The sequence below is a fragment of the Anolis carolinensis genome, chromosome 2, assembly GCF_035594765.1.
Source record: "Anolis carolinensis isolate JA03-04 chromosome 2, rAnoCar3.1.pri, whole genome shotgun sequence".
NCBI lineage: Eukaryota > Metazoa > Chordata > Lepidosauria > Squamata > Dactyloidae > Anolis > Anolis carolinensis.
Genome location: NC_085842.1, coordinates 8,582,033 through 8,596,839, shown reverse-complemented (window position 1 = coordinate 8,596,839; position 14,807 = coordinate 8,582,033). Strand labels below are relative to the sequence as shown.

Here is a 14,807-nt window from a genome sequence, read left to right as displayed (position 1 = left end):
TCTGTATCTTTGATTTCCATTTTTTCTGCCGAAGTGAAGTATCTTGCATTTGTCCCTGTTGAACTTCATTTTGTTAATTTTGGCCCATCTCTCTAGTCTGTCAAGATCGTTTTGAATTCTGCTCCTGTCTTCTGGAGTGTTAGCTATCCCTCCCAGTTTTGTGTCGTCTGCAAACTTGATGATCGTGCCTTCTAACCCTTCGTCTAAGTCGTTAATAAAGATGTTGAACAGAACCGGGCCCAGGACGGAGCCCTGCGGCACTCCACTTGTCACTTCTTTCCATGATGAAGACGACGCATTGGTGAGCACCCTTTGGGTTCGTTCGCTTAGCCAATTACAGATCCACCTAACCGTAGTTTTGTCTAGCCCACATTTTACTAGTTTGTTTGCCAGAAGGTCGTGGGGGACTTTGTCGAAGGCCTTACTGAAATCCAGGTACGCTACATCCACAGCATTCCCTGTATCGACCCAACTCGTAACTCTATCGAAAAAAGAGATCAGATTAGTCTGGCATGACTTGTTTTTGGTAAATCCGTGTTGACTATTAGCAATGACCGCATTTGTTTCTAAGTGTTCGCAGACCACTTCCTTAATGATCTTTTCCAGAATTTTGCCTTCAGTACTCTTGGGTGTAGCTGATCTGGCCCTGGGGACTTGAATTCGTTTAGAGAGGCCAAGTGTTCCTGGACAACTTGTTTCCCTATTTGGGGTTGGATTTCCCCCAATCCTTCGTCCATTCCGTGTTGCTGAGGTTGAAGATGGCTTTCTTTTTCTGAGAAGACCGAGGCAAAGAAGGCATTAAGTAGTTCTGCCTTTTCCCTGTCCCCTGTCGCCATCACCCCATCTTCTCCTTGCAATGGCCCTATCGCCTCCTTTTTCTTCCTTTTTCTACCAACGTAAGCAAAAAAGCCTTTTTTGTTGTTTTTTATGTCCCTGGCAAGCCTGAGCTCATTTTGCGCTTTAGCCTTGCGAACCTTTTCCCTACAGGTGTTGGCTATACGTTTGAATTCTTCTTTGGTGATTTCTCCCCTTTTCCACTTCTTGTGCATGTCACTTTTGAGCTTTAGCTCAGTTAGAAGTTCTTTGGACATCCATTCTGGCTTCTTTGCAGTTGTCTTATTTTTCTTCTTTGTTGGCACTGTTTGCATTTGCGCCTTGAGTATTTCACTTTTGAAAAACTCCCATCCATCCTTAACTCCCTTGTTTTTTAATATCGGCGTCCATGGAATGCCGCTCAGTAATTCCTTCATTTTTTGGAAGTCAGCTCTCTTAAAGTCCAGAACGCGTGTCTGACTTGTCTTAGTTTCAGCATTCCTTTGTATTGCAAACTGCAGGAGCACATGGTCACTTGCCCCTAAGGATCCAACCACTTCAACTGTATTGATCAGGTCTTCCACATTTGTTAAGATTAGATCAAGAGTTGCTGATCCCCTTGTTGCCTCTTCTACCTTCTGGACCATAAAATTATCTGCAAGGCAAGTGAGGAATTTGTTGGACTTTGTACTCTTGGCTGAGTTTGTTTTCCAGCAGATATCGGGATAATTGAAATCGCCCATGACTACTATATCTCTTCTTTGTGCCTGTTTGGTCAGCTGTTGACAGAAGGCTTCATCAAGTCCTTCATCCTGACTCGGAGGTCTGTAGTAGACACCCACGACAAGATCTTTTTGAGTCCCGGTTCCCTTGATTCTTATCCAGATGCTTTCAAGCTGGTTTCCCGGATTACAGTCTTGCATTTCTTCTGCAACGTAACTGTTTTTGACATATAAAGCTACTCCCCCTCCTCTCCCCTTTGTTCTATTTCTGTGAAAGAGGTTATAGCCCTCAATGGTTAAATTCCAGTGATGGGAGTCATCCCACCAGGTTTCAGTGATGCCTATGACATCGTATGTGTGGTGCTGTGCTAGGAGTTGGAGTTCGTCTTGCTTATTTCCCATGCTCTGAGCATTAGTGTAAAGACATGTAAGCCCCTGTGACCTCCCCTCGAACTGTTTATTTGGGATTATTGTGCTCTCTGTACTTGGTCCTTGCTGTGTTTGTGCAGCCCTCCGTTTAGCCTTTCGGCGGTTCCCTGTGGTCGTGGGTAATATAGTGTTCGCCAGGCTGTTGTTCCCCTCCCCCAGTGGATCTAGTTTAAAGTGCGCCTGATGAGGTTTGTGAGTCTGTGTGCAAAAAGATGTTTTCCTACTTGTGTGAGATGCACCCCATCGCTTGCCAGTAGTCCATCCTCTTGGAAGAGTAGACCATGGTCAAGGAAGCCAAAATGCTCCTCTTGACACCATTTTCTGAGCCAGTTATTGACCTGTACTATTTTTCCGGCCCTTGTAGAGCCGTGTCCTACAACAGGGAGGAGGGATGAAAAGATCACATGTACATTATACAGTTTTAGCTTTGTTCCCAGAGCTCGAAAATCATTTGTGATCTTTTGAAAACATTGACTTCAAAAAACAATCACTACTAAAACATTGACTACAAATAAAGATAGAATTGTATAAAACAACACTGTCAGAAGATAAGTCCGTAAAACGTTCAGTTCTGTGAAGATTTTTACAGTCCTGTTAATATGAGTTCCAAAGGGACAGATTTGCCTGGCAAAGCTGTGAATGTGCAAAACCGTGACTGTCAAGAAAAGGTGGAGAACAATGATGAAGGCAGAGAAGGGAACGAAAAAGGGATGTCTGTAGGACTCGGCCAGATAGAGTGGCATCCACATAACATCCCACGTGAGAGAGAAGAGACTGCCTCCACACCATCCCAGTCTGGGAGGAAGGACAAGACTGGACCAGAGGAAAGAGCTGCTGATCCATCCGTTGTGATTCAACCCCACGCTGCTCAATGAGGAACAGGGAGCTAGTTTCAGAGCAGGTTGCGGGAATCCCTCCCCTTGTCTCCTGATTGACAGTTGGGATGTATCTACTTGTTCTGTTCTCTGTTTCTTTCTCTCATTCTGATTGGTTTTGTAGAATGGTGCATGCTTTTGTTTCAGATTTCCGACTTTTATATCTCGGTGTCTGCTGTGTGTATTGAGACCTCTCTCTGCTTGTGTCTCAGGAGAGATGTAGGGCTTGGAGTTTTTCCCTCCCTTTTAAACCCGAGAAGAGATGGAAACAGAGAGTAGCTCAGATCCAGTCCTTTACTATTAAGAAATAGAGTTATTATTTTTTGTAAATAAACCTTTTGTAATTTTAAAGACTGAACTCTGAATCTTTGCTTCCAAAGTTCTTGATTTTTTACAGCCACATCACTTCACGCTCTGCCTGTTGTGAGCTGAATGCTCAACTATAAGTATAATAGTATAATACTCAACTGTTGGTATTTATAGGTGTTCTGCTTTTTGGGAGGTAGTTTTCTCTAACAAAATCAAGAGACTTCTTGGAAATACCATTCTGTTGATTGTCCCTTTGTTCAGTCAACTGCTCTGATTCCAATCCTATACACACACACACATATATATATATGAGCTGGCTGTCCCTACTGACACCAAGTGAGGCCTAGCCATGGAGTCAGGCTGCGGCTTGGACACACACACTAGAGAACGGATGCAGTTAGGCCCCACTTTTAGCTCAATTTGCCCTTAACAAAGATGGCAGCCACCCAGCTGCTTTCCTTCTTCCCCTCTCCCGAGGAAAAGGCCCGTGTGTGCCCTTAAGCAAGATAGTGGCCGGGTGCCCTCGCCCCTTTACAGGCTCCGTTAAGGCTCCGCCCAGGAACACCCCCCCCCCCCGTCTCTTTTGTGAATGACAGTTATCACTTGAAGGAGAGGGGCAGAGAGTTTGACTGCTGCTCTATGCCTCTCCTAGTGCACAAAAACCCCCGAGCCCCAATCATTCACAAGCACAGAACACAGGATATTACAAGTCACCATCTTGCGAAAGAATGAGGCTAGGGTCTGTTTGCGTGCGGGAGAGGCAGTGGAGAAAGAGAACGGAGCCTTCAGACACGCAAAGGCTAGCCTGCCTGGTTGGGAGGAAAAACAAGGTTGAATACCACACTAGTTGTAAGCTGTATGTCTATCTTAAGCTAGGGGAAGTTTGGGAGTTTTTTTATGATCCATTCTCTGGCCCATTTCTCTAGTCAATCTGCTTCCTCCCTCTCCTTCCCTCTCACACAAACAGAGAGAGAAAGAGAGAGAGATGTGCTTCGATTTGACTCCACTTATGGAAATCTTCCCACTTGAATCTGAATTGGTGCTAACATCATATTATTATTACTATTTTATTATGACACAGCAAACAAGATAGATATGCTGGATTTCGTATCAAAAAATCACAAGTCGAGCACTTCCCAAGTGTCTAGGACTGTGTGATGTATTTTCGGATGATGCGCGCAGATCCCAGCAGAGTGGCCTTTTGCAGCTGGCAGATCGTAATTTTGTCAATGTCTACTGTTTCCAAAAGCCGGCTGAGATCTTTTGGCACGGCACCCAGTGTGCCCATCACCACTGGGGGGCTTAGCTGCTCCAATGATGACTGAGGGCTGTGCTGGCAGTAGTGTAACTACCGGCAGGTCCAACCAAGCCAGAGAGGCCTCAGCTGAGGAGCAGAACTAAGAGCACCTAACCCATTAGCATTATGGAGAATAAACCAAAACGAAGTCTATACTGGCTCGGTCGTTGCCCAGGATAAAAAGGACCGCGGTGGATGCTGCTGCTTCTGGACATCCATTGACAAGTGGGCTACGGAATCAAAATACAAATGAACAGTCACAGAAGCGGCAGAAATATACAATGCCAGAAAACCGCACAATTATTATTATTATTATTATTATTATTATTATTATTATTATTATTATTATTATTATTTCATATATTTCTAACATAAGCCCTGCCTTGCGGACCCTCAGTGACTGTGATGATTTAGGCTAATACTGCCTTTTGAAACAGAAATCCCATCAGTGAGGGAGCCTTACCGAGAGAGTCCACAATCCCATTCATCTCCTCCATGACCTGCTTGTGCAAGGCTTTCTGGTCCGGATTCAGGAGAACCCACTCCTCCAGGGAGAAATCCACAGCCACGTCCTCAAAGGCGATTGGGCCCTGGCGGAAGAAGAAAAAAAAATCCCTTCTCACGTGAGAGCTATCAAAAAAAATAACAAGAAATTCTTTAAAGCAGATTTACATTCCTGTTGGTTGTTTAAAAGGGAAAGGGCCAAGGCCTCCATGCCACAGTTGTAAGCTTTGTAGAGACGTCCGGTTGGTCACAGTCAGAACCATTTCTTAATTGATATGTAGAATCAGAAATGGAATCTGAGCATGTTCCAGCTTTTATTGTGGTGCCCAGAACTGGACACAGTGGTATTTCAGGTGAGGTCTCCCCAAAGCAGAAAGAAGGTCGCCATGACTTCCCTTAATCTAGACACGATATTCCTTGGGATGCAGCCCAAAATCCCATCATCTTTTCAGCTGCTCCATCCCATTGTTGGCTCATGTTCCACTTGTAGTCCTCTAACACTCCAAGATCCCATCATATGAATGACTGTCAAGCCAGATGTCGCCCATCCTGTACCTGTGCATGGCACTTCTCTCCTGCCTAAGTGTTCTACTCTACATATATTCCTGTTGAAATCAATTGGGTTAGTTCTGGCCCAGCTCTCTAACATGTTCAGGCCATTTGAATTCTGATCCTATCTTCTAGACAGTGAGCAATCCTTGCTAATCTGGTGTCATCTGAAAATATGATATGCATGTTGAGCAGTACTGGGCCCAGGACAGAACCCTGCGGCACTCCACCCTTTGTCGCTCAAACCATTTTAAATCCACCTAACAAGAGTATTATCCAGCCCAATTTTTACTAGTTGTTTGTAAAACCATGGGAGGCCTTTCCAAAGGTCTTACAGAAAGCAAGAAATTTCCTTTTGGGAGAAGACGGAGGCCGTGTTCTACCTCTTCCCTATCCCCAGTTAGCATCTCACCCCCTTCTCCAGGCACAGACCCTACTCTTGCCTCATTTCTTCTTCTGACCTCATTTTCTGATTTAGATGGTTAGATGTTTTCCCTACTTATGCTGGTTAGTCGTTTACATTCTTTGGTGATCCTCCCCTTTCCCATTTCTTGTCCATGTCCCTTTTCAATCTTAGCTGAAAGTTATTTGAACATCCATTCTGGTTTCCTTCGTTTTCTCTTGATTCTTTTCCCTCCTTGCAATTGTGCCTTCAGTATTTCACTTGTAAGGAAACGCATTCCATCTTGTCTGTTTCAACAGATATTTGCTGATTAATCCTGGAACCAAAGGCACCCCGGCAGGCCCCGTCCTCCTCTCCCAGGAACCCTTCTGCTTACCTGACTCAGTCCCACTCCATCGCAAAGGGGGAGAAACGACTGAGGATTCGGCAACAGCATCATTCCAGACCCTGGAGAGAGAGCAAGGGGTGGAAAGCTGGTCACAGAAACAGGCCTCAGAGGTGACAATTGCAGTCCTATAAAGAGACCGATGAGGAAACGACCCTAAGAACACAGGCGCATTCAACAGCCCAAGAAGATGTACAATGTGAGGGTTTAGGACTTTATCTCGCAAGCCCTGCTGTGAGGATGTTCGAGTGAAACTAGCACTGGGCTTGGTGTTTCAATTGACTAAAGTGATTCTTTGTTGTCTGTTTGTCTCCCAGCTCAGTTTCAGGGCTTATCTTCACTTAGGGTCCCACCTGAGAAGACACTGAAGGGCTGCATTTTCAGTCCTATTGCAAGAAAGAAAACTGCAAATCAAACTGAAGTCACACCTCTAGCAACCTAATGCCTACATATAACAATAACAATAGCAGTAGTAGCAGTAGTAGTAATAATAACAATAATTATTTCATTTTTACTCGCCTCTCCTTGCAGTTCGAGGCAGGTTACCACAAAATTTTAAAAACATGAACATTGCCAAAATTCAACAAAGATACCTATTTCTATAAAAGATACACATTAAAACTGCATTTCTATAAAATACATATTAAAGTCCATAAAATATCATACAAAGGACATGAGTTAAGGATATATACCCCTCTCAAGGCCAAATGATCCTGATGTTCACTTTCTGAAGCTCAAACTGTGGGTGTGCACTCATCCCCCAAAGCGGGATTTCCACTGGCACAAAACCCCAAAACTCCCAGAAGAGTCCCTTCTCACCCTGCAAGGCGGCAGCCCCGTCTCCTTCCCGCTTCAGCTCCTTCTGCCTGAGACTCTGGGTGGTGTCTGGTGGAGATTCCTCTGGTGCAGGGACTTCCATGGAGTTATTGTTATGGGCCTGGAAGAGCACAGAGCGTTTCAGAAGGAGTTTGGAAAACGTTCAGAAATATCACAGACCTCTAGACCTTTTTAGAAAGAATAACTCTGAGATGGGAACCTAGTTTGGAACCAATGCCCCCCTCCCCCTCCCATCATTGTCTATGTTCTATCTTGAGCAGAGCATCAACCAAGCTGAGGGTAGAGATGGAGGGGCAGAGCAGGTGGGGAAAGAGGCCGAGGGAGCAGGGCCTTGCTCATCCCCCACATCGGTCCCATCTTGGAAGAAAGGCAGGATGCAAGCTTAACCTGTCCATCAGCCCCCAGGTTAGTGAAACCCAGAGGGAATGCTCTCACCTGTCCTTCCTGCTCCTTGTCCTCGGCCCGACTCAGGAGGAAGCCTTCCGCCAGGGCCACCGCCTGGGAACAGGTCTCTGCCCCACACTCTCGGACCCAGCTCCCCATCTCTGGGGGCAGGATGCTCAGGAACTGCTCCAGGGTCACCAGGTCCAGCACCTCGGCCTTGGTGTGCTGCTCTGGCTTCAGCCACTGGCGGCACAGATCGTGGAGACGACTGCAAACCCCTCTGGGTCCTTCACCCTCTTGGTAGGAGGACTGCCTGAAGCGCTGGCGCTGTGTGTCCGAGCTGTCAAGGTCCACACTCAGGGACTCATGTCTGGTTCTTTCCCAGGATTCCCCACTGCCCCCAGGTCCTGCTTCAGGCCCACGTGAGTTGGGTCTCTCCATGTTGGAACCACTCTGGTGAAGAACCCAACCGTATCCAAGACGTTTTTCCTCCGTCTTTTAAGAACAACTATGAACAATATGGAAAGAGATCCAAAAAGACCCACAAAGGTGGAAGAATATAAGACCTATATATAAGCCGCTCTGAGTCCCCTCGGGGAGAAGGGCGGGGTATAAATGCATGTAATAAATAAATAATAAATAATATCTCTGTTGGTAAGAATTTGAACAATCAAAATGAATGTAATCTCAAAAATTTATTTCAGTCAGTACCAATTTTGTCAGAAGAAGCCCTTCTTGAAGTCTGGAATAAAGAACCGACAAAACTCATTTGGAATAATCAAAAACCTACAATAAAAATTAAAACTTCAAAACTCCCAGGTTCGAATCGGGGGAGCAGAGTGAGTGCCTGCTGTTAGCGCCAGCTTCTACCAACCTAGCAGTTTGAAAACATGCAAATGTGAGTAGATGAATAGGTACCACTCCAGCGGGAAGGTAATGGCGTTCCATGCAGTCACGCCCGGGGCCATGTGGCCTTGGAGGCGTCTACGGACAACGCCGGCTCTTGGGCTCAGAAACGGAGGGAAGCCCCGACCCCCAGGGGAACACCTTCACCTTTTGCCTATTAAAATATTATTATGTATTCTTATATGTATATGCAATATATTACATAATGAGCATAGCACAAGATTAGTCTTTGGGGAACCCCTTTACCTTGCCCTTTGATTGAAATACAAACTGAACACGTAACTTAGTCACAAAGACTGTCAAGAGGGGTCTGTCCCGATTCCTAGAATGTGAAGGTCAGGGGTCCTCAAACTTTTAAAGCAGAGGGCCGGTCCACAATCCTTCAGACTGTGGAGGGGCCGAATGATCATTTGGAAAAAAAACCCGGACAAATTGCTATGCACACTGCACATGTCTTATTTGTAGTGCAAAACAACAACAATGAAAGAACAATATAATAATTAAAAATGAAAACAATTGTAACCTGCATAAACCTATCAGGATTTCAATGGAAAGTGTGGGCCTGCTTCTGACCAATGAGATAGTCAAGTGAATTAGGATTGTTGTTGTTGTTGTTGTGTGCCTTCAAGTCATTTCAGACTTTGCGCAAGCCTAAGTCTAAAATTATTTATTTATTCATTTACTACATTTCTTTATTACATTTATATCCCGCCCTTCTCACCCCAAAGGGGACTCAGAGCAGCTGTATGTACATACAATATATTATATTATTAGCATAGCACAATATTTGTCCATATTCATAATTTCCAACACCTTATTTAACCAGCAGCTTAGCTTGGGGGTTTCTTTATTTATATGGACAAATTGACGTATTTACTAAAAAATAATAATGGCATACCAAAAAGGCAAACAAATTGGGATTTGATAAAAAAAACTATCTAAGAGAAAAGCAAATGACGATGTTAATTTAAATGAATATTCAGTGGTAATAGATCAAATGTAAGAAGAAGTAAAGTATCTGTGTAAGAGATGGAAGTCAATTTTACTATCTATATTATTGGTATTTTTGGTTTGTTATCTATACGTGTGTGTGTATATATATATATATAGATAGATAGATAGATATATGGCTATTTTTTTTGTGTTTTTTTATATCTGTTTTTCTTCTTATTTTATTAGGGGATCGTTTTTGTTTGGGTTTTTTTTTCTTTTTTGGTGTGTCGGTTGTTTTTTTTCCCCTTACTCTTTTCTCTTTGTTTCTATTTACATCCCTCACTTTTCCCCCTAAAAACCTCTTTGTTTTCACACGCTTGCTGTAAACTTTATTTGAAATCTCAATAAAAATTTATTTTCAAAAAAAAAAACCATAGCACAATGTTAGCGTTATATATTACTATATTGAACGATACCACTATACTGTAATATATAACATACTAGCTGTGCCCAGCCACGCGTTGCTGTGGCAAAGTGGTGGTGGTATTGGTTAAAAATTGTTGTGTAATTTTTATTTGATGTTATTTGCAATTTTTTTATTGTTATTGTAAGTTATATTTTTATTTATTATATTTTATTATTTTCTTGTATTATTTTTAGTTATTTTCTGTTATTATAGTATTTTATTGTATTAATTTTTTAGTGTTTATTATTATTATTATTATTTTGGGTTGCTAGGAGACCAAGTTGGAGGAGCTTAGCCTTCTAACTGGCAGCAATTGGATAAAAGCAATTATTCCTCTCTCTCTAATTAGGACTTTATTATTCTTTTCTTTTTGTTGTATCAACCTAGAGGCGTGGATGATGGGTTGTGTTGTCAAATTTCGAGGTTGGGGGGCCTGTAGTTTTGTTGTTTTGTGGGTCGCCGTGATGCCATCACTCTCTTATATATATAGATAATTAATATTATTATATGGTATTATTATTAGTATTGTATTGTATGGCATTATAATATTATTATCAATATTATAATGCCATACAATACAATACTAATAATAATACCATATAATAATTATTATCAATATTATATGTATATACAATATATTATATTATTTAAAATGATATAAAATATTATATGATCAAACTGAGGGCGGGGGCCTTAGTTTGGGGACCCCTGGTGAAGGGAGTGCGTCCTGTCAGGCCTTGTGGCCTGTGTGAAACACGAGCCTTGAATCCCTCCGCGTCTGTCTGTCAAGAGAGAGGCCCCTTCCTCCCTCCCTCCCCGATCCCCGGCCAGGCTTCCCCTCTCCTCACGGAAGGAAGGAAGGAAGAGAAGAAAATCTCTCACCCGGCTTTTAGGCCTCGACGGTCCCAACGGTCACTCAGCCCGTCACGTGACCCTCAGGCAGGGTCTGCCTGGAGACCGGTGACGCGGCCAGACGGAGCCCGATCCCCATTGGCGGATCCCGGGAAGGACCGTTAACGGCAGAACGGCGAAGAGAAGGGCTGGGGGATTCTGCCCGGAAACGGATGACGTCAGGGAGGAAGGCGGATTCCCATTGGCGGGTCTCGGGAATGACCGTTAACGGCAGAACGGCGAAAAGAAGGGCTGGGGGATTCTGCCCGGAAACGGATGACGTCAGGGAGGAAGGCCAATTCCCATTGGCGGATCCTGGGCGTTAGGAAGAAAAGAAAGGAGGAGCGCCTCTCTCTGTTCAAGTTCCGAGAAGCCCCGCCCCTCTATGGGCATCGTGCCCGCGGCTGCCATGTTAGGCCCGGGCGGAAGTCCACCGAGGAAGGGAGGCGTCTTCCTAGAGAGGCGCAGGACGAGAGGTGGTGCCTTTCCCTGTGAGCTCACTTCCGGAGGAGGAGGAAGGACAGAAGAGGCCTTCGGGAGAGAGAGAGCGAGAGAGAGGAGGAGGAGGAGGAGGAGGGGGTGAGTGTGAGTGTGAGTGTGAGTGTGAGTGTGAGTGTGGGGGGAGGGAGGGCTACGTCCCCTGCGCTCCCCTCCCCCGCCCTTCCCTGTCCGGCCTTGGTCTGTCTGTTATTTGTTTATATTTATTTATACTTCTTGATTGATTGATTGATTGATTGATTGGCAGGGGTGGGCAACAAAAGATCGCCCAGCGTCCAGTGCCTGAGGAATAGAACAAAGACCATTCAAACGATACACAATCACATACCTCGGGATATACAGTAGAGTCTCACTTATCCAACACTCTGGATTATCCAAGCCATTTTTGTTGTCAATGTTTTCAATATATCGTGATATTTTGGTGCTCAATTCATAAATACACTAATTTCTACATAGCATTACTACATATTGAACTACTTTTTCTGTCAAATGTGTTGTATAACATGATGTTTTGGTGCTTAATTTGTAAAATCATAACCTAATTTGATGTTTAATAGGCTTTTCCTTAATCCCTCCTTATTATCCAAGATATTTGTTTATTCGAGCTTCTGCCGGCCCATTTAGCTTGGATAAGTGAGACTCTACTGTACATAATAAAAGTAATTAACACCATTAAGACGTATCATGCAGGAAGCAACGGGCAAAGGTCAGTCTCCAGGAGCTGGGTCAACATTTACAACAAATTTATTTATTTATGTATTTATTTACAACATTTATACCCCGCCCTTCTCACCCGAGGGGACTCAGGGCGGCTTACAAAAATTGGCAAAATTTAATGCCCAAAATGCAATCATAAAAACAAAACAATATAAACAGATCCATTGTTAAAACACATTATAAAAACCTTAAAAACGTATATATACAGTAGAGTCTCACTTATCCAACACTCGCTTATCCAAGCCTCTGGATTATCCAACGCATTTTTGTAGTCAATGTTTTCAATATATCATGATATTTTGGTGCTAAATTCGTAAATACAGTAATTACAACATAACATTACTGCATATTGAACTACTTTTTCTGTCAAATTTGTTGTATAACATGATGTTTTGGTGCATAATTTGTAAAATCATAACCTAATTTGATGTTCAGTTTTTGATCTCTCTTACCCTGTCCAGTTTTTGATCTCTCTTACCCTGACATCCATTGCTTAAACTACTCAAAAGAATTCCCCCCAAAAGTTGATCTATATTATTGTCCATTATTTTCAAACCCAATAGTCCTGCCTTCCTTCTTCAATCATCTTCTTGTATTCAATTGGTTCAATTGCTTGTCTTTTCTTTTCAGTATTTATACCTCGTCCTTCTCGCTTCAAAGGGGACTCAGAGCAGCTTTACTGAACACACACACGGAAACATTCAGTGCCTGATTCTACAATTAACAAGGACAGACAAGACACACATAGAGGTAAAGACAGTTCTTTCCCATCTTATTTCCGGCATCTTGGAGGCTGTTCTTGACCGGAGGGTGGGGAGGGGATGCTGTCGCTCCATCTTCCATGCTGAGGAGCGTCCTCTCAATTGATGTCCTTAAGGGTGCCTTTATTACCTCCCCACTGAAAGCGGTACCTATTTATCTACTCACATTTCAGCTTTTGACCTGTTAGGTGGGCGGGTGAGCTGGGGCTAACAACGGGTGCTCACCCCGACCTGGGCTCGAACTCCTGGCCTTTTAATCAGCATGATTTTTCTGCAGCACACAGTGGTTTAGCCTGCAGTGCTAAGCCTGTTTGTCTGTATCAGTTAGATATTCCTATTCGTATGCAATAGGGTAACAGTGGAAATCATTATAATCAAATACTTGCCGGAAGAGAGTCGTTATGAGTCTTTCAGGCTTTCTGGCCATGTTCCTGAAGCTTTCTTATCCTGGCGTTTTGCCCACATCTGTGGCAGGCATCCTGAGAGGTGTGAGGTATGTTGGAAACTAGGCAAGAGAAGTTTATATATCTGCGGAAGGTCCAGGGCGGGAGAAAACTCTTGTCTGTTGGAGGCAGGTGTGGACGTTGTAATTGATCACCTTGATTAGCATTTGATGGCCCTGTGGCCTCAAGGCCTGGCTTCTCCCTGCCTGGGAGAATCCTTTGTTTGGAGGTGTTAGCTGTCCCTGATTGTCAGGAGAGAAAGCTTCTGGAACAAGGCCATACAGCCCGAAAGACTCCCAGCCACCCAGTGATTCCGGCCATGAAAGCCTTCAACAATACATTATTTTTTGTTTCATTTCCTCCTTTGAATAGTCTTTAATTTCAAGGGGGTCTTGAGAGAAGGTAATCCGGTTGGGAAAGTCAGTCGGGGTCTTCAGGGATTGTGTGCGTGCACTTACCTACTTCTTTCTTCCCCTAAGTGGCCATCTATCTAGGGCAGTGATGGCTAACCTATTTATTTATTTGTTTACAGTATTTATATCCCGCCCTTCTTTCTCACCCCGAAGGGGACTCAGGGCGGATTACAATGAACACATATATGGCAAACATTCAATGCCAACACACAAACAACATACATTAGACAGACTCAGAGGCATTTTTAACATTTTTCCAGCTTCACGATTCCAGCCACAGGGGGAGCTGTTGCTTCACCGTCCAGTAGTGGCTGTACTTTCTCATTCCTTTCCTCGTGTTTTGCTGGCAGTTTTATGATGTTGTAAATGAGTTAAATTAGCCTCCCGCATAAAGCATACCTAAATTTCCCTAATTGACAGGTGCAACTGTCTTTCGGGGCTGCATAGGTCAACAGCAAGCCGGGGCTATTAATGGTTGGAGGCTTAACCCGACCCGGGCTTCGAACTCATGACCTCTCGGTCAGTAGTGATTTATAGCAGCTGGTTACTAGGCAGCTGCGCCACAGCCCGGCCCCATGACATGCGTGTCAACACTGACACGCCTAGGCATTTTTGCTGACACGTGGCTGCATGCGGCGGCATACAGAAGGGAATTGGGCCCAAGTTTGCCCAGGCCTCGTGTAGGTAGGTGAGCCCTCAAAGGAAAGGGCTTTCTCCTCCCCCCTCGCTCCTTCCTTCCTTCCTTCCACTTCCCCCTCCTTCCCATCTGACCTTCTGGCCAGAATCACTGGGTTGTTGTGAGTTTTCTGGGCTGTATGGCTATGTTCCAGAAGCATTCCCTCCTGCCATTTCGCCTGCATCTATGGCAGGCAGCCTCAGAGGTTGTGAGGTTTCTTGGAAACTAGGCAAGCGGGATTTATATATATGTGGAATGTTCAGGGTGGGGAAAAGAACTCTTGTCTGAGGCAGGTGTGAATGTTGCAATTGGCCACCTTGATTAGCATTAAATAGCCTTGCAGTTTCAAAGCCTGGCTGCTTTCTGCCTGGGGTAATCCTATGTTGGGAGGTGTTAGCTGTTTTCTGAGTGGTATTCTTTATTTATTGTCCTGATTTTAGAGTTTTAAAAATACTGATGTTTTGCCTACATCTACTAACTTTGTCCCCACTTCAAGTAAGTCATCCCAGCCTTGCCATCAGAGTTGTCAGAGTTTGAGAAGAAGGTCTGCTCAGCACTCTCATGCTCAGCAGAGAACAAGGACCATAGGTCTCATG

The 14,807-nt window shown here is 44.1% G+C and overlaps 3 protein-coding genes across 3 annotated transcripts in view; 1 reads left to right on the top strand and 2 right to left on the bottom strand.

Moving 5' to 3' along the window:
* Positions 1 to 14,807, top strand: part of LOC100562976 (zinc finger protein 658B) — a 488,523-nt gene that overhangs the window by 386,685 nt on the left and 87,031 nt on the right. The gene's annotated exons all lie outside the window — the stretch shown is intronic.
* LOC100563175 (zinc finger protein 208) overlaps positions 1 to 14,807 on the bottom strand; it is a 97,805-nt gene that overhangs the window by 48,799 nt on the left and 34,199 nt on the right. The window contains 3 exon segments of the mRNA XM_062974314.1: positions 4,909 to 5,035; positions 6,278 to 6,442; positions 10,741 to 10,965. Coding sequence (XP_062830384.1) covers positions 4,909 to 5,035; positions 6,278 to 6,442; positions 10,741 to 10,965 — 517 coding nt within the window.
* On the bottom strand, positions 6,969 to 8,034 carry LOC134296955 (zinc finger protein 24-like). The gene is made up of 2 exons (XM_062973158.1): positions 7,559 to 8,034; positions 6,969 to 7,223 (listed from the first exon to the last, which is right to left on the bottom strand). Exons 1-2 carry the CDS (start codon positions 7,946 to 7,948, stop codon positions 6,984 to 6,986), a joined length of 630 nt encoding a protein of 209 aa, XP_062829228.1. The 5' UTR covers positions 7,949 to 8,034; the 3' UTR covers positions 6,969 to 6,983.